We start from the raw sequence: 27,062 nt of genomic DNA on the forward strand, positions 1-27,062 counted from the left end.
TTTCCATCAGCTGAACAAAGTACTTTTTAAATTTATTTTATGGTTAGAATATAGTCAAAAGTTACATCATTTACAGTAAATAGAATGTTGGAAGTCTGGGAGTTTTTAAACAATGGGGAGCTTTAGAATGTTGAATAAAGTCCCATTAAAGTGAATGAAGATGGACAAAAAAGGACTAAAAGCTTAATAGTTTAAAAAGTATAAAATATATTAAAAGGTTGTATACAAGCACACTATTCCAGACCAGTCTACACGTTTTAAAGTTTGAACGGCGTTTCTAGCTTAAACGGTGTAAGAGCCAAAAAATAATGCCAAAGAAGAATTTTTAAAGTGGGGACTCTTGCTTCGCAAGCCCCACTAATAATACATATTGTGGCACAGGTGTAGTTTACCGGGCCAGGCAAATCTGAGACTGTTGATGCGCATTTTCAAACAGGCAACAGTTCCAATCTGACAATCCTGACCGTGCCGCCCCTTTCTGCGGTGTAAAATCATTTCAAACTCGATTTTCATCTGGCTGTTGCCAATGAAGCAGATACAAGTATTCGTGGCGATTATAAGCCACACAAAAATACTTGCATCTGCCTCATCGGCAACAGATGGATGGGAATCGAGTTTCATAATCATGGTAAAGGTTTATTTATTTGCTCATTTTTTTAAATATTTGGGATGCCTCTGAAAAGAGCCTTTGGGTTATTTTGATGCTTCTCTCTGTCTATGGCCGTGCTTCGTCCCTTCCCTCCGCCCCCTGTACGGGTATTAGAAAATGCTTCTGAGATATTTTGCCGTACCTTTCTCGCCACATAAATCCACAAGGTATGACAGAATCATTTCTTCCGTTGTTACTTTCATTATTTTGAACTGTTTTTTGCACGGGCCCAGTAAGCAGCAGCAGCTTTGGCATTGAACACGCGCATTGAAAGCAGAGACAGTCGAAACTGGCGCCATTTCGGATTCCCCGCAGTGTCAGCATTGCACAGAACATAGCGCTCGAAGAGCCAACATGGCGAACTGTGGTATCCAGCTTCATAACCTCGTCGATCCCGCCCTTACTTCGACAGGGAGGCCAGCCAACCAGTCTCTCTTGCTGGGGGTTAAGAGTGTTTCTGCAGCCAATAATACGCGATGGTTTCAACCAGCCCCGCCTTCTGATAGTGACGCAATTCAGTATAGGAAATAGAAACGTTTGCTTTGTTTACGTGGAGAGAGATCGCTGTATCAGTGATGATTTTACAAGTCTGTCTCCTGCTGTTTAAAGTATTTAGGTTGGATCGAAATGTTTTCTAATGATTTTTGTGTTTGTTTATTACCTGCACTGAGTTCCGGGAAATGAAAAGCATCCCCTTTCTGTGTTGAATTTCACATACAGAGTGGAGTGGGTCAGTCGCATCTGCAGACAAGTTGAGCTTTTCAATGAGATTATTTACTGAGAAACAAACGCGTTTGAATTCCAGCAGAGCTCAGCGGGATTTGGAAAGACGAAAGTAACTCCTTGCAAAGCCTGTTGTTTGTGTTCTTTCATTATCACACCAGAAGAAGTGATGAATATATTTGAATGGGAAGGCTACAGTAAAAAATAAATATTACTAAATAAAAACCGAACCCGGTGTTTCTGAATGAAAAGAGGATTCCGCTAGACCAGTCTGAAACTAAACCAGTGAAGATGGACGTCAGTGTGTCCGTGTCGTTCTTTCAAGACGAGCTCGCCTCTACCATCGAGCACGCAGTGAAAGCGGCTGTAGACACCGTCTTGTGTGCGATTACTAAAGTTGTCGGCAGCAAATTCACTGAATTCCAAGTGGAAATGGCTGGAAAGGAGAAAGAGAATGAAAGTCTGAAGCTGAGATTGGAAATATCAGAGAGCGAGTTGAAAGCTGTGCGAGGGTGTATAAACGCTGCAGATGCAGATATAAAACAACCTCTAATATTTCAAGGTAAGGTTGATTTTATTGTATGGTATTGCTCGGTCAATCCAACACCGCAAACCACCTTCTAGTGGAAAGATCTTGGTTAGAATCTCTCTTAGGACATGTTATAAAGTGTTTTGATTATTATACGCGCTGTTAATAACACAGCGCTGTCGTAATATTGGTTATACTGAGTCTAATTGAGGCATTGTATTATTTTATAGACTACGAGAACGTAGTGAATCTAACCTAGGGCCGGTGTTATGAATCCTGTCCCCTTGATATCGTGCATCCCCGAGCAATCGCCAACATTTCGCGCTTGCGCAGATCTCTCTAGCTTGATTTGTGGCCGTGAACGCGCATTTGCTCCTATATTGCTGTGTTTACGAAAACGGTAGTAATGTTGCTCAACTACCCGAGCTACTTCGAGTCTTATTTCACGATGTATTTATTTTATTTGTTTTACTGCGGTTTTATTTTAATAATGCAAACGTACAATTTAAAACACACACAGTAGCATATAATAATATTTTATCACCAGGTTATAAAAGAAAAAGGAATCGACCATAGAAATTAAAAGGGAATCATACTTTTTAAAAAGCTGCAATAGTGTAAATGTTAAGAAATTCATTATTTGGGAAAATACAAATTGTAAAGCAGTAAGAAATAAAGAAATGCTGCGATATTAAATCATGTTTTGTTTTTCACAGCACCAGAGAAGCTGAAATATTTCGTATCCCCAGCCTAAGAATTTCTGAACGTAATAGGATTTTCTAGTACTATACCAGATGAGTTCAGGGGGTCCAGTTATGGTCATATAGGTCATTTGTATTCTCTAGGGGTACCCCCATATTTTATTACATGGGGGATACCACATTTTTCAACTGAAATATTCCGTATCACCTGCCTTGAAGCCTTTCAAAATGCAATAGGATTCTAAGTTTGTACCCGATGTGTTCAGGGGGTCTAGATATGCTCATACAGGTAATTAATATAGAGGGGACACCCCCCCTTAGTGTACCAGCAGAGAAATAAGTGTCCCAACGCGTTTTAATCCCTTAAATGCAGTGCTAATTATGCAAGTTTGAGAATTGCATTTCACACTTAATATGAAGCGAATAGAAGCCAACCTCAGCCACGTCAAATAATAAATTATGAAGTTTTTAGAACTTTTCAGTAAAAAAGAAAATTAAAGGTGTGTAAAATATTACAACTGTTGTGCTGTAGAATTTGGTCCCCCATTAAATAATAGCTACAAAAAGTATGTACATTAAGCGAGTGTCTAGCTCTGATATCTTTGAAACACAACTAATTAACTCACCCCAGCATTAAAGTTTCACCCCCACTAGTATGCTTGATTTCTGCACATTAACCATAAGAACATAAGAAAGTTTACAAACAAGAGGAGGCCATTCAGCCCATCTTGCTTGTTTGGTTGTTAGTAGCTTGTTGATCCCAGAATCTCATCAAGCAGCTTCTTGAAGGATCCCAGGGTGTCAGCTTCAACAACATTACTGGGGAGTTGGTTCCAGACCCTCACAATTCTCTGTGTAAAAAAAATGCCTCCTATTTTCTGTCCTTTGCTGCAGCAACAGTGTTTGCCACTCCTTCTATTTTTATATCGTCTGCAAATTTAACAAGTTTGCTTACTATACCAGAATCTAAATCATTAATGTAGATTAGGAGTAGCAGAGGACCTAATACTGATCCCTGTGGTACACCACTGGTTACCTCGCTCCATTTTGAGTTTTCTCCTCTAATCAGTACTTTCTGTTTTCTACCTGTTAACCACTCCCTAATCCATGTGCATGCAGTTCCTTGAATCCCTACTGCATTCAGTTTGAGAATTAATCTTTTATGCGTAACTTTGTCAAAAGCTTTCTGGAAATCTAAATAAACCATGTCGTATGCTTTGCAGTTATCCATTGTCGATGTTGCATCCTCAAAAAAATCAAGCAGGTTAGTTAGACATGATCTCCCTTTCCTAAAACCATGCTGACTGTCTCCCAGGATATTGTTACCATATAGGTAATTTTCCATTTTAGATCTTATTATAGTTTCCATAAGTTTACATATAATAGAAGTCAGACTTATTGGTCTGTAGTTGCCTGGTTCGGTTTTGTCTCCCTTTTTGTGGATCGGTATTACGTTTGCAATTTTCCAGTCTGCCAGTACAACCCCTGTGTCAAGAGACTGTTGCATCTTGGTTAGCGGTTTGTAAATAACTTCTTTCATTTCTTTGAGTACTACTGGGAGGATCTCATCCGGCTCAGTGGGTTTGTTTATTTTAAGAGCTCCTAGTCCCTTTAACACTTCTGCCTCTGTTATGCTAAAGTTATTTAAAATTGGATAGGAACAGGTCGACATGTGGGGCATGTTGTCCGTCTCCTCCTTTGTAAAAACCTGTGAAAAGTAATCATTTAATATATTTGCTATTTTTTTTCTTCGTCTATGATTTTGCCATTTGTGTCTCTTAGACATTTAACCTCCTCTTTTGAATGTTCTCATTTTGGAATTGGTTTTATCCCCCTTAGCAATATTGATTTCTATCTCTCTCTTGGCATTTCTAACTTCCTATTTGACTTGTGTTTGCAGTTCCAAGTACTCTTTCTGTGTACTTTTAAACGCTCTGTAAAGTGCCTTTTTTCGCTGAATATTTTTTTTTAATTGATCTATTAAACCATTTTGGCCATTTTGTTTTAGATTTAGATTTGTCTACTTTTGGGATGTAATTGTTTTGCGCCTCTAGTACTACATTTTTAAAAAACAGCCATCCTTTTTCTGTGGATGTTTTCTCGTTTTACTCCAATCTACTTCTGTTAGTCTCTGTTTCATACCTTCATAGTTTGCTTTTCTAAAATTGTAAACCTTAGCTTTAGTCATTACTTTTGGGGTTTTAAAAAACACTTCAAATGAGACCATGTTGTGGTCTGAGTTTGCCAATGGCTCTCTGACCTCTGTTTTAGTTATTCTGTCTTCATTATTTGAAAAGACTAAATCAAGGCATGCCTCCCCTCTAGTCGGTGCCTTGACAAATTGCGTTAGGAAGTAGTCATTTGTCATTAACACCATTTCAATTTCGTCCGTCGTGCTCCCCACCAGGCTTTCCCATTTTATATGGCGGGGAAGTTGAAATCCCCCATTAATATGGCTTCTCCTTTGCTACAAGCATTTCTAATGTCATTGTATAACAGATTATTTTGCTCGGTGTCTGAATTTGGCGGTCTATAGCATGCTCCTATTATTTTGCCCTTTTGAATTTTTGTCCATTATTCTGACCCATATTGATTCGGCGTTGTTTTCTTTGTCCAGATTTAACACCTGGGCTTCAAGACTATTTCTTATGTATAGCGCTACCCCTCCACCTCTTCTGTCCTGCCTGTCTTTCCAATACAATGTGTACCCACTAATATTATATTCGTCTCCATCACTCTCAGACAACCAAGTTTCTGTAACACCTATCACATCGTAGTTACTTGTTAGTGCAGTAGCTTCAAGTTCTAACATTTTGTTTCTGAGACTTCTAGCATTTAGATAAATACATTTTGTCTTACCTGAGTTGTTGCCCTTGTTTTGATGTGGTCTCCCTTCTGTTTTTTTTGTTTTCTCCCCCATCCTTTCTAGTTTAAATGCTTCTGAACCTCCTCAAGGATCCTTTCTCCGAGTAGATTGGTTCCCTTTTTGTTTAATGCACTCCGTCTCGCCGGTATAGATAGTCCTTGTAGTAGAATGTGACGTGGTAGCTTGTAATTGGGCATCAGAAGCGGGTAAACCAGGGGGGGCCTTGTATTGTTGATATGGTTTTAGGGAATGTGAAAACCCATGCATTAGTGGACACAGGGTGTGAGCAGACCTTCATGCAGACAACTCTCTTGGGCCGTGTGTCGTGGCAGCCACGAGGCCAGGTGGCTATCACCTGTATCCATATGGAGACACGGTAGCATACCCCACATTAAAAGTATACTTTATTATTATTATTATTATTATTATTATTATTATTATTTATTATTATTATTTATTTCTTAGCAGACGCCCTTATCCAGGGCGACTTACAATCGTAAGCAAATACATTTCAAGTATCACAGTACAAGTAATACTACAATTAAGAGCTAGATAAATACAATGACTTTGGTTCAAGCAAGTACAAGTGTGACAAAATACAACTCAATAATACAGCAGATAACAGTGTCAGTGATAGTTACATCAGGATATGATTAAATACGAAATACTACAGATTAAACACTTGGCAGATTACAGTACTCTGAAGTACAGGATTAAATGCAGTAAAATAAGAGTAAGTAAAGCACATTTAAGGAAGGCTGATAAGTGTCCCAGGGGAAAAACAGGAGTTCTGCAGGTGCTGTCTGAAGAGGTGAGTCTTAAGGAGGCGCCAGAATGTGGTCAGGGACTGGGCAGTCCTGACATCTGTAGGAAGGTCATTCCACCACTGCGGAGCGAGGGTGGAGAAGGAGCGGGCTCTGGAGGCGTAGAGGAGGTAGAGCCAGTCTTCTAGTGCAGGCGGAGGGGAGAGGTCGAGTGGGGGTGTAGGGAGAGATGAGGGACTGGAGGTAACTGAGTGCAGTCTGGTCAAGGCATCTGTAGGCTAGTACAAGAGTCTTGAACTGGATGCGAAAGGTGATCGGGAGCCAGTGGAGTGAGCGGAGCAGTGGAGTTGCGTGGGAGAAGTGAGGCAGAGAGAACAGCAGGCGGGCAGCGGAGTTCTGGATGAGCTGGAGCGGACGGGTGGCTGACGCAGGGAGGCCAGCCAGGAGGGAGTTGCAGTAGTCTAGGCGGGAGAGTACCAGGGCCTGGACCAGGAGCTGGGTGGCGTAGTTGGTGAGGAAGGGTCGGATTCTTCGGATGTTGCTCAGGAAGAATCGGCAAGTGTGTGCCAGAGTGGAGATGTGCTGGGAATAAGAGAGGCAGGGGGTCCAGGGTGACTCCGAGGTTCTTAGCGGAGGAAGAGGGAGAGAGTGTGGTAGATTCCAGAGGAACGGAGATAGAGAGATCAGAGGAGGGGGAGGAGGAGGGAAAGAAAAGGAGGTCAGATTTAGAGAGGTTGAGTTTGAGGTGATGCGAGTGCATCCAGGAGGAAATAGGAGACAGACAGATAGAGATACGGGAGGGGATGGTGGAGTCAGAGGTGGGGAAGGAAAGGAAAATCTGAGCATCATCAGCATAGAAATGGTATGAGAAACCATAGGATGCGATGAGGGGGCCCAGGGAGCGGGTGAGATGACAGGAGATGACCCAAGACTGACCCTTGGGGGACTCCTGTTGAGAGAGGGTGAGGTGTGGAGGTTGCTCCACGCCAGGTTACCTGGTAAGTGCGGTTGGAGAGGTAGGAGGAGAACCAGGCCAGAGCAGTGCCAGAGATCCCCAGGTCAGCGAGAGATGATAGTAGAATAGAGTGATCAACAATGTCAAAGGCAGCAGAGAGGTCGAGGAGAATTAGGACAGAGAAGAGAGAGGCAGCTCGGGCAGACTTTAGTGAGTTGGTGACAGACAGGAGGGCGGTTTCAGTGGAGTGAGCAGAGCGGAAGCCAGATTGGAGAGGGTCGAGCAGAGAGTGGTTGGACAGGAAAGCAGAGAGCTGGCGGTGTACAGTCCGCTCGAGGGTTTTGGAGAGGAAGGGTAGGAGGGAGACAGGACGGTAGCTCTGGAGGGAGGTGGGGTCGAGGGTAGGTTTTTTGAGGAGGGGAGTGATAGAGGCTTTTTTGAAGGCAGAGGGAAAGAGACCAGAAAGGAGAGAGGTGTTGAGAAGGGAGGAGATGAAGGGAAGTAGAGCAGGAGCAGCAGCTTGAAAGAGGTGAGTGGGGAGGGGGTCCAGGGCACACGTGGTGGGTTTGTGACCCTGGAGCAGGGAGGAGAGGTCAGAGTCTGAGAGGGGCGAGAAGGTGGAGAAGGAGGGTGAGTTAGTAGGGGATGCAGTGGGTGTAGGGGTTGGAGCAGGAGGGGGTGCGGGGGAGGGAGAGGTGTTAAAGAGTTTGCGGATATCTGAGATTTTAGAAGAGAAGAAGGAGGCAAAGTCGTCAGGGGAGATAGAGGAGGGAGGAGGAGGGGGGGGAGGGTTTAGGAGGGAGGAGAAGGTAGAGAATAGTTTACGTGGGTTGTTAGTGGAGGCTTCGATTACAGATTGGAAATAAGTACATTTAGCAGAGGAGAGAGTAGAGGAGAAGGAGGAGAGGAGAGTGCGGTAAAGGTCTAGGGCAGCAGGGAGTTTGGTTCTCTTCCATTTCTTTTCAGCAGATCGCAGTGTGATTCTTGCTGAGCGGAGCGCAGAGGAGAGCCAGGGTTGGGGAGGGGAGGGGAGGGGCGAGCAGGTCGGGAGGTGAGGGGATAGAGGGAGTCGAGGGAAGAGGTGAGGGAGGAGAAGAGGGTGGAGGTAGCAGAGTCCACGGAGAGTTGTGAAAAGGAGTCGATAGGAGGGAGGTGAGAGAGAGCAGTGGAGTGAAGGACAGAGGGGGAGAGAGCGGAGGTTACGGCGAGAGGTGACAGTGGGGGTAGGAGGAGCAGGGAGAGACAGAGAAAAAGAGATGAAATAGTGATCAGAGAGGTCCAGGGGGGTGACAGAGAGGATGGAGGGGCAGCAGGCCCTGGAGAAGGTGAGGTCCAGTTGACGGCCAGCTTTGTGGGTAGGAGGGGATGGAGAGAGACAGAATTCGAAGGAGTGAAGGAGAGGGAGGAATCCAACAGAGTGGCTGGGGTTGGAGAGATGGATGTTGAAGTCACCTAACAGGACAGTTGGGGTAGACAGAGAGGGGAGGGAGGAGAGTAGATAGTCAAGTTCATCTAGAAAGTGAGCGAGAGGCCCAGGGGGACGGTACAGTACAATTAGCAGGAGTTGACAGGGAGTGGTTAGTTGGACTGCATGAAATTCAAAGGTATTAACAGAGAGTGAGGAGGGGACAGAAAAGAGTAAGGAGGAAGAGAGGAGAAGACCAGTCCCACCTCCCCGTCCAGTGAGACGCGGGGTATGGGACAGGACGTAGAGAGAGGACAGGGCAGCAGGAGTTACAGTGTTATCAGGGGACAGCCAGGTTTCAGTGAGAGCAAGGAAATCGAGAGAGAGGTGGGAGGCAAAGGCAGAGATGAAATCAGCTTTGTTAGCAGAAGAATGACAGTTCCAGAGTACACCAGAGAGTGTGCGGGAGGGGGGGAGAGGCAGAGGGATGAGGTTAGAGGGGTTGGAGGAGCAGCAGCAGAGGGTAGGACTGATTAAAACGTCACCTAGTAGTAGGTGTGGGGGAAAGGCTACCACACCTGGTTATTCTTGCCAAAATTTAAAGAATTAATGAAATTAATGGCCACACATGTAAACGTGGCAGAAAAAGAAAAAGGGGAAATGATTGGTGATGTTTTCCCCTTACATGCTGAAATGTTTTCCCCTATTTTCCGTCCTAGAAAAACAAATAGACAGAAGGACCGAAAAATGGGAGGGAGCATCAATGAGACGAGACTGTGGTCTGGTGGGAGAACACTCGGATGGTCACAAACGCCAGTCAAAGGGGGTCGGAACGCACTGTGACCGAGAGGGCGAGGTTACTGGGCCATCCAGGGCAGAGGCTACTCCAGCCCCTCTCAATATACCGGACATGTGGCATTCAAACGCGGACATAGTGTGGGGCCAACAGAACGACCCCTCATTAGTGCACACTTGGGGACAGATCCGGTCTATTGAAGGTAAGGATGTTGACGGCGGGCGCTGGGGCGCTAGTATTTCCGCACTTCATTATTAAGGGGTGATTTATTGTATAGGGTAAACCTTGCCACGGGCACAGGACAGCCTGTAACACAATTTATGGTTCCCCTTTCTTGTCGGGAACGGATGTTGGCTCACTTTTATTGGGTAGGGTGTATTTGGTAAAATCCTGTTTAATATGAAATGACTGATGACTCCACTCAATAGCAGTTTCAAGAAGCTTTAATACAATGCGCAAGGGAAGAGCAGCAGCGGTCACAGGAACACACTCTCTCGATTATTGACAAGGTAGCACAATATTTATACAGGATTAACATAGAAACAAATAGGCAAATTAAAACGTCAGCATGATTATAGAACTTTTCTAGAACTTTCTTAAAGATGAAGATTCCATTTATAAGGGGTTGTTTTTAACTAAGCAGCTTTGCCTCAAACTAGATATAACAGCATCCTAACTATCTTTTGAGAAACACATCTCGAGCAGTTCTCACTAGAATGTGCTGTGCTCAGAACACAACACAATAACGCACAGTACTCACAACACCACACAATCGTTTTAACCCTTGAGATATCACATCATATATTTGCTGCCTCTTCAAGGGCTTCATAATGAAGTAATGAAATATGTAGCCACATGCCCAGACTGCCAGAGAGTAGCGCCCCAGTAGACCCTAGTAGGGTCCCACTGCCAATTATTTCCACCCCCTTTGAACGCATTGCAATGGACATAGTGGGCCCTTTGCTACTGTCTGATTCCAGGTATACGCTTATATTAGTGGTGGTAGATTATGCAACGTGATACCCGGAAGCAGTTCCATTGAGGTCCACTAGTGCAGCTGCAATAGCCAAAGAACTAGTGCAAATTATGGCTAGAGTAGGGATTCCCAAGGATATATTGACTGATCATGGAACTAACTTTCTGTCTAACATGTTAGAGCAAGTTTACAAAATATTAGACCCTAATGCAGATGCCGAGGTGATTTGTGAATCAAGAGCAAAAACATTGGGCAACGCTTCTCCCCTACCTCATTTTTGCAGTGAGAGAGATGCTGCAGAGTTCAACAGGGTTCTCGCTCTTTGAGCTCTTCTACGGGAAACAGCTTTTCAGCATCCTCAATCTGTTGAGAGAGGGGTGGGAAGAGCACAAAGGCCCGTCCAAAAATGTAGAGCAGCATGTGTTCTTACTGAAAGATCGTCTGGATTTGGTCGGTCATTTGGCCCAGGACAATCTCAAATCGGCTCAGCACCGGCAACAGCAGCATTACAATCAAAATGCACGAATTCAACCTTTTCAACCAGGAGACAAAGTAATGCTGCGTCTTCCCTTGTCGGAATCGAAATTATGTGCTAAATGGCAGGGGCCATATGAGGTGATTCGGGCTATAGGAAAGGTGAATTATGAAATTAGACAGCCCGATCGCCATAATGAACAATAAATTTATCACGTAAATTTATTAAAGCCCTGGCAGGCAAAGGAGGCCTTATTTATAGCCCCAGGTGAAGTAGAAGATGATTATTTAAGCCCTGTCCACACTACATAACGATCTCGAGAACAGTACTCGAAACTGTTCTAATTAATCCAGCTCAAAGCGTCCAAACTAAAGTAACGTTTCATGTTTATTCTGGCTTAATGCGTCCACACACTATTAGGATAGTTCGGTTACAGTGTCTAGCAGTGCAATGAACAGTGGAATGAATACGATAGTATCCCACCATGCACTGTATTTTATTTTAAAATAATGTGTTCTGCTTCATATTAATAGAGGTGCATATTGCTAAAAAGAAATAAAACAAGTATTTTGGAAAAAGTAAATGCGAATCTACACAAGTAGGGCTTGAAGTTTTCGGGTTTTATTTTTAATCCGGTGATGTCCCTTTTAAACAAATTGAGCTGCTTCTGTTTTCTTCATAATTAAACCCAAAACAATTCTGTTAATTACAAAACAGTCTTTGTTTTTACCTTCATATCTTGCCTGTGCCTAATTCTGGTCCCCTTAATTTTATTTCAAACAGAGCTGACAAATTACATGTATTGTTCATCCCCGATCCTACTTTTAACTCACATTTCATTTTTACAGTAGCCTAATTTAACGTTGTACTTTTGTTATTTTCCCCACTAGTTTAACAGAGATGTCCTGAGGATTTTTTTTGGTTTTTTTGTTTTCAAAGCATAAATATGAATACCCATTGCGGAGTGTACACTGATAGCAAGTCCTTCAGGCGCAAGTATTTCGCCAAACATACCACAAAGCATTTGGGGATATTGGAGGATACACAAAAAATGTAGTACGGTATTACTGCGTCCACACTTCTGACAAACCGCACTACCTGATGCAATCTAATTAGAACTGGACTCGAGACTACCTCCTGAGGTGGTCTCAAGTCCAGTCCTCGAGTACGGTATTAAACGCTGCGTAGTGTGGACGCGAACTGTATTTAGCACTTTTAAGCTGGTTTAAAGGCATAGTGTGGACAGGGTCTTAGGCCCTGGTCTAGAGACCTCTAGCACTAAAAGACATTTCGATGGGGGAACAGTTACTTCCAGATCAGCAACGAGAGTTGTGTAAGTTCATTGAGGAGTTCAATGATGTTTTTTCTCACTTTCCGTAGAACTAACCTTGTTGAATATGCCATTATCTCTCCCCCAGGTGTCACGGTGCGAGAGAGACCTTGCCGGACCTCAGAAAATCGATGAAGTGGCGTTAGCAAAGAGGTATGGGCGATGCTAGAACTTGGGGTGACTGAGCCTTCCAGGAGCAAGTGGTGCAGTCCAATTGTGATAGTGGCCAAAAAGGACGGCACCAACCGCTTCTGCGTTGATTTCCGTAAGGTAAACGCTGTTGCCAAGTTCGATGCCTACCCCATGCCTCAGGTCGACAAGCTTCTCGATAGACTGGGAACGGCTAGCTTCATCTCCACTCTGGACCTGATGAAGGGATACTGGCAGGTCCCCTTAACCCGCAGTTCTAGAGAGAACCACATTTTCAACTCCTGATGGTCTGTTCCATTTCATTACCATGCCGTTTGGGCTACATGGTGCGCCCGCTGCCTTTCAGAGACTGATGGACCAGGTTTTGTGCCCACATCGTGAATATGCGGCAGCGCATGTTGACGATGTAGTTATTTACAGCTCCACCTGGCGAGAGCATTTGGCTAGGATCATGGCCATCCTTCAGTCTCTTAAGGTTAGCCTGGCTGACAGCCAACTTGAGAAAATGTCTGTTTGCCAAAACAGAGATGCAATATTTGGGAATTATAATGGGGAATGGAAGGGAGAAATTTTCACACGGCAATCCCCAAAACCAAGGCTCAGGTGAGGTCTCTACTAGGGTTAGCCGGTTATTACATAAGAACATAAGAAAGTTTACAAACGAGAGGAGGCCATTCGGCCCATCTTGCTTGTTTGGTTGTTAGTAGCTTATTGATCCCAGAATCTCATCAAGTAGATTCATCCCCGAGTATGCCACTGTGGTCAGTCCCTTAGTTGACCTCACCAAGAGCGCACCAAATTTGTTTAAATGGTCAGTAGAATGTCAGGGGGCATTTGATACTATTAAGCAGAGACTCTGCCAGGCCCCCACTCTCATCACACCAGATTTCACCAAGAGATTCATCCTCCACACTGATGCGTCGGATGTTGGTTTGGGTGCGGTTTTGTCCCAAAAGGTAGACAGAGTCGAACACCCGATACTGTACCTCAGAAAAAAGATGCTCCCCCGGTAGCGCAACTACTCCATGGTCGAAAAGGACTGTTTAGCCATTAACTGGGCTACTCACTCTTTACGATCCTACCTGCTGGGACATGCATTCGATCTTGTCACAGACCACGCCTCACTCAAGTGGTTAAGCACAATGAAGGACAGCAGTGCTCGGATAACTCGGTGGTATCTGGCGTTGCAGCCCTTCATGTATCATATGATTCACCTTGCAGGGAAAGAACACCAAAATGCGGATTATCTTTCCCGGGAGGGGGGAGTAATGGGAAAGGTAGATTCAGCTGAGTGTTCTTTCGGCTCCACTCTGAACGGTGGGATATAAGAACATAAGAAAGTTTACAAACGAGAGGAGGCCATTCGGCCCATCTTGCTTGTTTGGTTGTTAGTAGCTTATTGATCCCAGAATCTCATCAAGCAGATTCTTGAAGGATCCCAGGGTGTCAGCTTCAACAACATTACTGGGGAGTTGGTTCTAGACCCTCATAATTCTCTGTGTAAAAAAGTGCCTCCTAGTTTCTGTTCTGAATGCCCCTTTATCTAATCTCCATTTGTGACCCCTGGTCCTTGTTTCTTTTTTTTAGGTCAAAAAAGTCCCCTGGGTCGACATTGTCAATACCTTTTAGGATTTTGAATGCTTGAATCAGATCGCCGCGTAGTCTTCTTTGTTCAAGACTGAATAGATTCAATTATTTTAGCCTGTCTGCATAAGACATTCCTTTTAAACCTGGGATAATTCTGGTTGCTCTTCTTTGCACTCTTTCTAGAGCAGCAATATCCTTTTTGTAACAAGGTGACCAGAACTGAACACAATATTCTAGATGAGGTCTTACTAATGCAGTGTAAAGTTTTAACATTACTTCCCTTGATTTAAATTCAACACTTCTCACAATATATCCGAGCATCTTGTTGGCCTTTTTTATAGCTTCCCCACATTGTCTAGATGAAGACATTTCTGAGTCAACATACTCAAGATTTTCAAAGATTCCTTCTTCAATTTCAGTATCTCCCATATGATATTTATAATGCACATTTTTATTGCCTGCGTGCAGTACTTTACACTTTTCTCTATTAAATGTCATTTGCCATGTCTGCCCAGTTCTGAATGCTGTCTAGATCATTTTGAATGAACTTTGCTGCAGCAACAGTGTTTGCCACTCCTCCTATTTTTGTGTCGTCTGCAAATTTAACAAGTTTGCTTACTATACCAGAAACTAAATCATTAATGTAGATTAATGATTAGCAGAGGACCTAATACTGATCCCTGTGGTACACCACTGGTTACCTCGCTCCATTTTGAGGTTTCTCCTCTAATCAGTACTTTCTGTTTTCTACCTGTTAACCACTCCCTAATCCATGTGCATGTATTTCCTTGAATCCCTACTGCGTTCAGTTTGAGAATTAATCTTTTATGCGGGACTTTGTCAAAAGCTTTCTGGAAATCTAAATAGCTACAGTAGCTTCTAGTTCTAACATTTGTTTCTGAGACTTCTAGAATTAAGATAAATACATTTAATGGCTGTCTTACCTGAGCTGTTGCCCTTGTTTTGATGTGGTTTCCCTTCTGTTCTTTTTTTTTTTTTCTCCCCCCTTCCTTTCTAGTTTAAATGCTTCTGGACCTCCTTAAGGGTCCTTTCTCTGAATAGATTGGTTCCCTTTTTGTTTAAGTGCAGTCCGTCCCGCCTATATAGATAGTCCTTGTTGTTGAATGTGTTCCAATGTTCAAGAAAGGTAAAACCTTCCTGTGTGCACAACGATTTCAGCCATGCATTTTGATTTAGTATTTCCAGTTGTCCATATGGTCCTTAGCAAGGTGCCGGCAGTATCCCAGAAAATACCACAGTTTTGGTCTTGTCTTTTAATTTCCTTCTAGCTCTCTGAATTTGTTTTGCAGGGATCTTGGCCCGTCTCTTCCAATGTTAAGAACATAAGAACATAAGAAAGTTTACAAACGAGAGGAGTCCATTCAGCCCATCTTGCTCGTTTGGTTGTTAGTAGCTTATTGATCCCAGAATCTCATCAAGCAGCTTCTTGAAGGATCCCAGGGTGTCAGCTTCAACAACATTACTGGGGAGTTGGTTCCAGACCCTCACAATTCTCTGTGTAAAAAAGTGCCTCCTATTTTCTGTTCTGAATGCCCCTTTATCTAATCTCCATTTATGACCCCTGGTCCTTTTTTCTTTTTTCAAGTCAAAGAAGTCCCCCGGGTTGACATTGTCTATACCTTTTAGGATTTTGAGTGTTTGAATCATATCGCCGCGTAGTCTTCTTTGTTCAAGACTGAATAGATTCAGTTCTTTTAGCCTGTCTGCATACGACATGCCTTTTAAACCTGGGATAATTCTGGTTGCTCTTCTTTGCACTCTTTCCAGAGCAGCAATATCCTTTTTGTAACGAGGTGACCAGAACTGAACACAATATTCTAGGTGAGGTCTTACTAATGCATTGTAGAGTTTTAACATTACTTCCCTTGATTTAAATTCAACACTTCTCACAATATATCCAAGCATCTTGTTAGCCTTTTTTATAGCTTCCCCACATTGTCTAGATGAAGACATTTCTGAGTCAACATAAACTCCTAGGTCTTTTTCATAGTTCCCTCTTCAATTTCACTATCTCCCATATGATATTTATAATGCACATTTTTACTGCCCGCATGCAATACTTTACACTTTTCTCTATTAAATTTCATTTGCCTTGTGTCTGCCCAATTTTGAATGCTGTCTAGATCATTTTGAATGACCTTTGCTGCTTCAGCAGTGTCTGCCACTCCTCCTATTTTTGTGTCGTCTGCAAATTTAACGAGTTTGCTTACTATATCAGAGTCTAAATCATTAATGTAGATTAGGAATAGCAGAGGACCTAATACTGATCCCTGTGGTACACCACTGGTTACCTCACTCCATTTTGAGGTTTCTCCTCTAATCAGTACTTTCTGTTTTCTACCTGTTAACCACTCCCTAATCAATGTGCATGCATTTCCTTGAATCCCTACTGCGTTCAGTTTGAGAATTAATCTTTTATGCGGGACTTTGTCAAAAGCTTTCTGGAAATCTAAATAAACCATGTCGTATGCTTTGCAGTTATCCATTTTCAATGTTGCATCCTCAAAAAAGTCAAGCAGGTTAGTTAGACATGATCTCCCTTTCCTAAAACCATGCTGGCTGTCTCCCAGGATATTGTTACCATATAAGTAATTTTCCATTTTGGATCTTATTATAGTTTCCATAAGTTTACATATAATAGAAGTCAGGCTTATTGGTCTGTAGTTACCTGGTTCGGTTTTGTCTCCCTTTTTGTGGATTGGTATTACATTTGCTATTTTCCAGTCTGTTGGTACAACCCCTGTGTCAAGAGACTGTTGCATGATCTTGGTTAGCGGTTTGTAAATAACTTCTTTCATTTCTTTGAGTACTATTGGGAGGATCTCATCCGGCCCAGGGGATTTGTTTATTTTAAGAGCTCCTAGTCCCTTTAACACTTCTGCCTCTGTTATGCTAAAGTTATTTAAAACTGGATAGGAACAGGTCGACATGTGGGGCATGTTGTCCGTGTCCTCCTTTGTAAAAACCTGTGAAAAGTAATCATTTAATATATTTGCTATTTTTTTTTCTTCATCTATGATTTTGCCATTTGTGTCTCTTAGACATTTAACCTCCTCTTTGAATGTTCTCTTGCTGTTATAATATTGGAAAAACATTTTGGAATTGGTTTTAGCCCCCTTAGCAATATTGATTTCTATCTCTCTCTTGGCCTTTCTAACTTCCTTTTTGACTTGTGTTTGCAGTTCCAAGTACTCTTTCTGTGTGCTTTGTTTTTGGTCCCTTTTAAACGCTCTGTAAAGTGCCTTTTTTCGCTGAATATTTTTTTTTAAATTGATCTATTAAACCATTTTGGCCATTTTGTTTTAGATTTAGATTTGTCTACTTTTGGGATGTAATTGTTTTGTGCCTCTAGTACTACATTTTTAAAAAACAGCCACCCTTTTTCTGTGGATGCTTTCTCTATTTTACTCCAATCTACTTCTGTTAGTCTCTGTTTCATACCTTCGTAGTTTGCTTTTCTAAAATTGTAAACCTTAGCTTTAGTCATTACTTTTGGGGTTTTAAAAAACACTTCAAATGAGACCATGTTGTGGTCTGAGTTTGCCAATGGCTCTCTAACCTCTGTTTTAGTTATTCTGTCTTCATTATTTGAAAAGACTAAGTCAAGGCATGCCTCCCCTCTAGTCGGTGCCTTGACAAATTGCGTTAGGAAGCAGTCATTTGTCATTTCTACCATTTCAATTTCATCCGTCGTGCCCCCCACTGGGTTTCCCATTTTATACAGGGGAAGTTGAAATCCCCCATTAGTATGGCTTCTCCTTTTCTACACGCATTTCTAATGTCATTGTATAACAGATTATTTTGCTCAGCGTCTGAATTTGGCGGTCTATAGCATGCTCCTGTTATTATGCCCTTTGAATTTGTGTCCATTATTCTGACCCATATTGATTCTGCATTGTTTTCTTTGTCCTGATTTAACACCTGGGCTTCAAGGCTATTTCTTATGTATAGCGCTACCCCTCCGCCTCTTCTGTCCTGCCTGTCTTTCCTATACAGTGTGTACCCACTAATATTATAGTGGGTTGTTTGTACCGATGTATTTCAGCTTTAATTAAAGACACTGATCACCTCTTTACCACAAGTGCTTTAGAAGGAATGTTGGATCCAGCCTCATTCCCAGCTCACGATCCTGTAGTATCTTGAAAAGTACAATATCCCATATGCTCTCATTCATGATTTGTATCTGTTGGCCAGACGCCCCGTGAGCTCAAGCAGACACTATAGGGCTGCCTTTGTCCTCCTGGGAGCTCACTGTCAAGCTCCTGGGTGTGTGTTAGAGGACACCATCTGTTGTGGGGTTCTCTGCTGCGAGGGAATATGTTTTAATTGGGGAGTTAAAATCAGGGTAAAGTAACTGGGTGCACTGTATTAATTTAAAAATAAATAAATAAAATGAGAGAAATACCTTCTCATAAATTGTTCCACTGGAATGGCCCGATGACATCTCTCAGTAGCATTCTGACAAGGGGCTGGCTTCCTAGAGGAACCTAGCTAGTAAGGAAGAGTTGTAATTTTGTACAATTTTGTTTCCCACAGATCCCAAAGAGAGACATGCTATCCCTGAATCTGAAGCACAGGAGGGGCCAAAGATAGAAGCAGTTTACACACAAGAGGACTCCTTTGAGCAGGAGTGGTGTGCAAGTCTAATGCAGGTTACAGAGCTGGCATTTGTTAAAGATGAAGAGGTCCCTCAACAGGAATGTGTTCCTATTAAAGAGGAATTCATAGAGCAGGAATGTGTCGCAGAGGAACTTCCTAATGAAAATAATGTCTGTACACTTGAGGAGAACAAGAAACTGGGATCCAACCTGTGTGATGATCCTCCATCTGAATGTGAACTGGGATTTAGAGGTAATCGTACAAAACAAGCAAAATTGAGCTGCCTATTCATCTTGCAGAACCTGGTACTGAACACCAGCAGTGTGCTTAAGATTCATATTTTAACCAAGGGGAGCTGCCCAATCACTGTGTCAACAAGGACATCACTGTGCTTGCTCCTGAGGCACCTGCTAGATGTGCAGCCACTGTCCTGCCTCTTTAGAATGCAGTGTCCAATCACAAGCCTGGAGGCCATTCCACTCCACATTGAACAGGTTCAGTTCTATAAAGTGCCACTCCTGTGCCTGGATGGAGATTTAAATGGTTCAATTAAACAAGTTAGAACAGGGTTGGAAAAAAGACCAGGAGACACCCATGTGTTAGATCTTTGACTTTCCCCATTTCTGGTAGACTGTTTGCAGTTGTGCTGCTCCCACAGCTTTACAGAGCTGCAGGGATCACGTGTCCCATCACTGGGTGATGACAAATCCAGTCTGGTTGCTTAGCGTCACCAGAAAAAAACATTTCAGTGGAGAATTTGTGTGTGGAGTATGCAGCAGCATCGCCAAAATGAGAGTGAACCCGTATTGTATGATAATGAAAACCAACAGTCTTATTTTATTTCTTACACTTTATTCAAATACAATATAATTTTTAAACGCTCATCTCATCTATCCTGTGGACTGTAATGTTTGCTCGCAACGTCACGTTTGACTTTTGTGTGTCTCACAGTAAGCATTGCTGTGTTATTGTCACAGTCCAGTAAGTACGTGTGTGGAGGTGTTCTGTACAGCACTGTACTGTGAGGGGGATTCTGGGAGTTGTAGTTTTATCAAATCTTTGCTCTACAGATATTTTACACAAAAAATGATTTATGAAAAGACAAATTTGTTGTGGAAAAACAAAAAGTCTCCAGCCCTACATAGTTGTACATATCGTGTGTCTTCGGTACAGGTAGAATAAAAAGGCAAGGTGCAGTGCGTGGGATTGCAAATGGAATTTCTGTTTTTAGAAGCACAGCAAATATAATTATCAAAAATCTAATTAAAATATTAGATAAATAGCAGTACTGTCAAAATGCAGGTACTGAATAGGATTTTTCATGACAAAACAGCATGTTTTTCCAGGAACATGTCATGAAAAATAGCCATGGCTTTTTCCCGTCTCCCGACTTTTATCTACATTCCTGAATATGGTGAAAGTAAAAGGAGGCTGACATTAACACTAGAACCGCCGGGTTTATGCTACTACCTAGAACCGCCAGCAGTAGTCATTTTGGGCAGCATTGTGGAGTAGTGGTTAGGGCTCTGGACTCTTGACCGGAGGGTCGTGGGTTCAGTCCCATGTGGGGGACACTGCTGCTGTACCCTTGAGCAGGGTATTTTACCTAGATTGCTCCAGTATAAACCCAACTGTATAAATGGGTAATTGTATGTAAAAATAATGTGATATCTTGTAACAATTGTAAATCGCCCTGGAGAGTCTGCTAAGATACAACTCAAATGTTTTATTTATGACATCATATCTAACATTTGCATAGCAGAAACACTGTATTTAAATAGAAAAATAAACATAAAAGACTTAATTTTTTTAATTAGCGCATATATAACGCATGACTTAAAAATGAAAAACTATAATAAAATAAACATTTCAAAAGAAGATATTGTGTAAACAGGTGTAAACTAGTTATATGTAGGCCTACATACACAATTGTAAAATCGAAATGATTATAAAAATAACATAAAAAAGAAAATAACTCGGTTCCCATTGTGTAACGGGAATGTGCATTCAGGGAAACATACTTCAAAGTAGCCCCCATATTCGCACAATCCACACAGATGTAACGCTTATTAACTTGTCGTGTGCATTTACCACATACTGCTGTTTCACGCTGGGCACAGATATCAGAAGTTTTATTTTTTACTGCATTTAGTTACCTGGCATTGTTTTCTGTTGCGTGCGTCCCTTATGTGCACTGAATCCAGGTTGAGCTGCGTTTCCCTGCCGCGTTACAGTTTTCTGATTGAAATGTTTCTGCCAAAGCTCCGTGGCTATCATAAGAGATCTCTCCTACTGATATTTTTCCCGGTGCATTCATTGTACAAAACTAAGGAATTGATGGCTGCCAGGTCCAGTACATTGTAAGAACAGCAACTGGACACCGGTGATTGCTTTCACTGAGTACTACGTTTTGCGCAGGCGGTGGAAACGCTCTTCTTCTTTGTTTACTGTTTCAACCAGGCTGTTTTTTTTTTTTTTTCTTCAACTGTTTTGCTAATATATATATATATATATATATATATATATATATATATATATATATATATATATATATATATATATATATAATGATATATTGATATTGGTAACATTAATTTCTTTTCCTAAGCACGGTTACATCAGCCTAACACATTGTCACCCAGTCTCTGACCAGCTGGGCGAGTTTCATCTTTGCACAGGTAGGGGTAGGGTCCGCTGCTAGCCAAAACGTGATCCCAAATTTGACAGGTTTGTTTCTCCAGTGACACCGTGCTTTTGTCGGAAACAGCTGCTTGTCCATGTAGTGTTTTATGTTTAGCTTGAAGCAGGCAATGCTGTTTTCAGTGAAGTCGTTCCAAAAATCTGTAGGTGCTCTCAATTCAAAACTAAAAAATATCAAGATTTCTTGTAATAGTAATATTATAATACAGCAGACTATATATGCTCGCGTAGACAGCCAGACGGCAGTTCTGCAAGGAATTAATAGGATTACAATAGATATTTGGATAACACATATCTAGACGTCAAGAGCAATGCTCTATTCAAATACAAACTGCTGTAAACTAAGCGGAGGTACAGATAACAAACTGGCTTGTATACATATAAAAATAGCGTATTGTAGGTTATAATATTAATAAAAGCATGTATTGTAACCAAGCCGTCAAAATGACTACTTTTGGCGGTTCTAGGTAGAAGTGCTCATAACTTTTATTTTTGCGATTCTGACTTTCAAACGCCATCAGTATATTTAATACATGTATTTAGGAAAAGTCAAGCTCAGACAACCACGGATCTTTAACACACGCAGACTAATTTAAATTTTAGAAGTGAAAACCGTCAAAATGACTACTGTGGCGGTTCTAGTGTTAATAGGACTGATATTAAGTGGATTTGACTGTATTCTCTCAATACGCAGTCATCAGAGTTCACTCTAGTTGTCATGTTTATGACATGAAGCCCTGCAGAACAGTGAATGTGGAAGAATGCTGTACAATAACCTTTGTCTCTCTTTTCTTTCTTTAGCTTCTAAAGTAGATGAAGGAGAACACAACTCCAGTCCATCAACCCAGTGCAAAAACTCTTCTAGAGGCAAACCACAGTGCAAGAAACACAGAGAAACACCACCCCGAGAAGAAAATGTGAAGACATTGAGAACTCACTCAGTTAAAATTCCTTCTTTACAAGACAGACACCCACTTACTGTGGAGAGTACAGAGACAGCACATTCTGTATGTTTTAACAATTCTGAAATCCAGGGCAACTTGAATACCTCGCCTCATTCTGTTAAAGGTGGGAAGAGTTCTTGTCAATTAGACGTTCCTGAAACTCACAAGGGAAATCCCACAGGAGGGACTACGTTTTCCTTGGCTGATTGTGGGAAGAGTTTCAATCATATATCACTGCTTAAAAGATACCAGCGCATTCACACGGGAGAGAGACCTTCCCACATACAGTACAGTGATAAGAGTTTCACACAGTTAGGAAATCTTCATTCACACCAGCATATTCACATAGGAGAGAAACCTTATCACTGTGCTGTTTGTGGGAAGAGATTCAATCACTCAGGAAACCTTAAACTCCACCAGCGCATTCACACAGGAGAGAAACCTTATCACTGTTCTGTTTGTGGGAAGAGATTCAGTTGGTTAGGAGACCTTAAAAAACACAAGCGCATTCACACTGGAGAGAAACCTTATCACTGTGCTGTTTGTGGGAAGAGATTCAGCCAGTTAGGAAACCTTAAAAGACACCATAAAATTCACACAGGTTTGTAATTCAATCCTGCACTTAATGTGAAGAAGTGAAGTCAGTTGCTGGCTCTTACAGGACCCGAGAGCATTCTCAGAATTGCAGACACTTGGGGACACCTAAACAACAGGAGTGCATATGACTAAATACAGAAATATTTACTGAAAACAAAAGAATAAACTTGCTTGATAAATAGGGTCACCCCTAATCACAATTTATTCAGGTCAAAAACTCAGACAAAAATATGAACGACTACATCTTGTATTCATCGTCTTGTTGAGCATTCGGGTTGTGTTACATTACATTAGTAATATATTAAATAGATTGTTATTATGAATGAACGTTTGTCTTTCTTTTCTCATGCATTTCTCAGCCTCTTGCAGTGTGTTCTGTGGAAACTTCCCCGATACCGTGGTGAATCAAGACGCAGCACAGTATACCGCAGTTATCATGCGGGCAGCTTGAAGTGTAAAATCAATACTGCTTCCAGCAGGGTGCGCCAGAGAGCTTTTTGATTTAATAAATACGCGCTTCAGTGCTTCAATGTACATATGTGGTCTGGGGACATCACCCCTCCAGCCGCCCTGTCGTACTTTAATTGTAAAAATACTTTCTTTTGAAAGGGATTTGAGAGCTCTATATAGAGAGAGAGTGGAGAGGAGGCATATAGTGGGAAACTATTGTCTGAGGGAAGAACTATAGTTACCGACGGGACTAGCATGCCCAAAGCCGCAGGTAACTATAGTTCTTCCCGAGGGGTTTAGTTTCCCACTATGAGCCGAGGTCTGCAGCCCATGTATGTTTTATGAATCAGTCAAGTAACAAAGATGTAGTTTTAAATAGTACATTACCATTTTTTTGGCGTAGAACTCTCCGTCTGACTTTCTCATTGCGTCTGTTTGTTTACATCATTGTGGATATGTTTGGATTTTAGGGAGTCAGAAAACACTGAAAGCAAGTTTTTATGATGATTTTAGTTTCTGCAGCATCTTTGTTTTGTAGTATATTTTGTAATTCATTTTCTGTTGCGTCACAAAAAACGACGTCCAGCTATGGGTTTGTCCGGCATTTTGCTGTGTTGTGTGTGCGACAGGAGGAGGCTCGGCGTGATGCCATCATTTTTGGGCTTCAGAAAAAACTATTGATCGAAAACCGCGTCACCGGGCAGTAACATGCCACAATTCATAAATCTGTCCTTAGATTGTTGCCCTGGATCTCTGCAACATAAGTGACAGGAAGGCTGTTCATATTATTGCCACAGCAGCTGCCAGTTTGGGCCAAGAAGTAAGCGAACATCAACAGATCTTCGATTTCAAGGGTAAGAAGACGCCGCCTCTAATCTGGCAAGTAATGTGAAAGAGGATTTTCAGGTGGATGTGCCTCTCACAGTCCACTGGGATGGCAAACTGTTGCCCGGCGTGACAGGCAAAGAGACAGTCGACCGTCTTCCAATTTTGGTGTCCAGGTCTGGAGTCGATCAGCTCCTTGCAGTGCTGAAGTTGCTGAATGGGACAGGAGATGCCACAGCTGCTGCAGTATATACACTTATCGAAGACTGGGGCATCAAGGAGCACATTGTGGCATGGCTATTGACATGACTTCTACAAACACAGGTCACAAATCTGGGGCTTGCATCTTCTTGGAACAGAAAATGGGAAGGAGACTGCTCTTCTTCCCATGTCGCCACCATGTGCTCGAGGTTGTCCTTGAGAGTCTTCACACTCACACTTGTAGCATCTTCAGGGCCAGACATCTAACTCTTCAAGCAGTAGGGCCTCATTGATCAAGCCAAGTTTCGGACAGCATTGGGAATGGCTTCGAAGATCACAGATGACATGAAAGAAGTTGTTCTCACCTTGAAGAAATACAACCAAGAGAAGATTATTGAGAACTGACCATCATCTTCGTGGGTGGTGTGCGTCCTGGAGGAGTTCGCTTCCGAGCTCCAGCAGGACTTCATAGAGCACGATGGATGGCACGCCTGCTGTATGGCTTCAAGCTCTTCGTGTTCGGTTGGACAAAGGAAGATGGCGGATTATATTCAAGATCACAGCAAAAGAGGAGCTTTCTGATCTTGGAGTGACCAGGAAGCCCAGTGCATTCGTCATGCAACAGACTAAAGGCTTCTTCAATGCCTTGGTTCTCCCTGAAGGCTTCCTCCACAAGGATCCAGAGGTCTGGCTTCAGGACAGTGACTGTGGAGCTGCCCTGAAAATTGTCCAGGGATTGAAGGTGGTCAGTGACGCTGCGGAGAGAGGCGTGGCGTGAGCGCCCACCAGCGCCCGTGTTTTTTTTCAGGCGCTAGCGATAATCATTTTTGCATCAACATACTCAAATCAGTCTTCCGGATACACAGAAGGAATTCACTTATGACCTGGAAGTGAAAATTGCGTATATATATTTTTTTAGACAGTTGCCGAGATGGTTTCAAAAATTCATTCCTATGAAGAAAGCGATCCAAAATCATTCTCGTCTGCCTCAGACATGGATTTAGATGAGCTACAAGTTTTTAAAAAAGTGAAATATTGCTGGTATACCAAACTTATAAGAAAACTGTATGATGCACTGTTTCTAAGTAATTGAATCATATGCTAAAAACAATGTAAAGAGGTCCCGAGTGGCGCATCCAGTAAAGGCGCTCCACGTGGAGTGCAGGATGCACTCTATAGCCTGGACATCGCCGGTTCGAGTCCAGGCTATTCCTTTGCCGACCGAGGACGGAAGCTTCCAGGGGGCGGTGCAATTGGCCGAGTGCCGCCCGGGGGGAGAGAGGGTTAGGTCGGCCAGGGTGTCCTCGGCTCACTGCGCACCAGCGACCCCTGTAGTCTGGCCGGGTGCCTGTGGGCTTGCCTGTAAGCTGCCCGAGAGCTGCGTTGTCCTCCGATGCTGTAGCTCTGGGTGGCTGCATGGTGCGTCCACAGTGTGAAAAAAAGCGGTTGGCTGACGGCATACGCTTCGGAGGACAGCTTGTGTTCGTCTTCGCCCTCCCGAGTCAGCGCAGGGGTGGTAGCGGTGAGCTGAGCATAATAAAATAATTGGCGATTCCAAATTGGGAGAAAATAATAAAAATAATTGGCAAGGACTAAATTTATAAAAAATAAATAAATAAATAAAAAAACAACAATATAAAAATAAGCAAGGCAATTAGTATTGGGTATTAAATATCTGTAATCTGTTTTATTTGATTGTGGCTGGATTGATTTGCCAGAAGTAGCGGGTTGTGTTGGTTGTAAATAACACTGTGTACATGCAAGCTTTGCCTTTTTTCAACATAGTGTATGCTGTTGTTTTATACTGACTTGTAGCCTTGGTATGTTTCTATTTGCTGAAGTAAATATAATATGCAGGTGTTTTTGTTGTATTTTGTTGTATAGAAAAATATTTTTATGTGCGAGCTCTGTTTTGTATGTATTTCTGTTCGTCTGGGGTAAATTCAAATTCAACAATTTAAAAAAACACAAGCTGCTTTTTATTTTACAAAATGGGACCCTGCTTCAGGAATGTCATGGAATGGTGTAATAATACATGTGAACATTAATAAATGTGCCCAAATATTGGGTTAGAAAATAATGAACCCTCTCTCTCCTCTCTCTCTCTCTCTCTCTCTCTCTCTCTCTCTCTCTCTCTCTCTCTCTCTCTCTCTCTCTCATGTAAACTTTGTAACTGCAATAGTAACATTGTAAAATTCTTAAAGAAAGACTGAAAAGTATAACTAGACGAACACAGAGTGTTCTGTGAAAGACTGAAAACTATAACGACGAACACAGAGAGTGTTCTGTGTTCGTCTAGTTATACTTTTCAGTCTTTAAGAATTTTACAATGTTACTACTGCAGTTACAAAGTTTACAATGTTGTTATTATTGCAGTTCTAGAAATTCATAGGTTTAATAATCAACTTTTAATATTTAAATTGAATTGTTGCTAAATTCAAAAACAGTATTTCAAAATATGAATACAGCAACCCTTGCATAGTATAGGGCTATATGTAAATACTGTTTGTAAATAGTTTTAAACAGTTTTTACTTTACAAAAACTGTCAAGTTTGGTGTATTTGAAAGAATGATTTTTCCTGTTTTAAAATAATAAAAAAAAACTTGTTATTATAGATTTGTCTTGTCTTTTGAGTTATGTTTATTTTTTGCCAAAATTCAGAGGAATCTACAGAAGGGTTCTTTAATTATTCTGCGGTCTAAATGTTAATGACCACCTAACTCGCAAAGAGGAACAAAAGCAGCTCTTGCTCCACGTTGTCTCTCAGCACCAGAAGCTGTATCCTGATTCCAAGAAGTTCACTGTGATTTCAACCCTT

The 27,062-nt window shown here is 42.0% G+C and overlaps 1 protein-coding gene across 3 annotated transcripts; it reads left to right on the forward strand.

Moving 5' to 3' along the window:
- Positions 1–1,056: 1,056 nt before the first annotated feature.
- On the forward strand, positions 1,057–26,860 carry LOC117431783 (zinc finger and SCAN domain-containing protein 2-like). 3 transcript variants are annotated; one of them, XM_058996009.1, is made up of 4 exons: positions 1,057–1,934; positions 9,312–9,590; positions 18,464–18,778; positions 22,028–26,860. In XM_058996009.1, exons 1-4 carry the CDS (start codon positions 1,664–1,666, stop codon positions 22,777–22,779), a joined length of 1,617 nt encoding a protein of 538 aa, XP_058851992.1. In that variant the 5' UTR covers positions 1,057–1,663; the 3' UTR covers positions 22,780–26,860. The 3 variants fall into 3 exon arrangements, with proteins under 3 accessions (XP_058851992.1, XP_033908979.2, XP_058851993.1); XM_058996010.1 differs by lacking the exon at positions 1,057–1,934 and adding an exon at positions 3,948–7,230; XM_034053088.3 differs by lacking the exon at positions 9,312–9,590.
- Positions 26,861–27,062: the final 202 nt, after the last annotated feature.

The sequence above is a fragment of the Acipenser ruthenus genome, chromosome 22 (assembly GCF_902713425.1).
Source record: "Acipenser ruthenus chromosome 22, fAciRut3.2 maternal haplotype, whole genome shotgun sequence".
NCBI classification, from domain to species: domain Eukaryota; kingdom Metazoa; phylum Chordata; class Actinopteri; order Acipenseriformes; family Acipenseridae; genus Acipenser; species Acipenser ruthenus.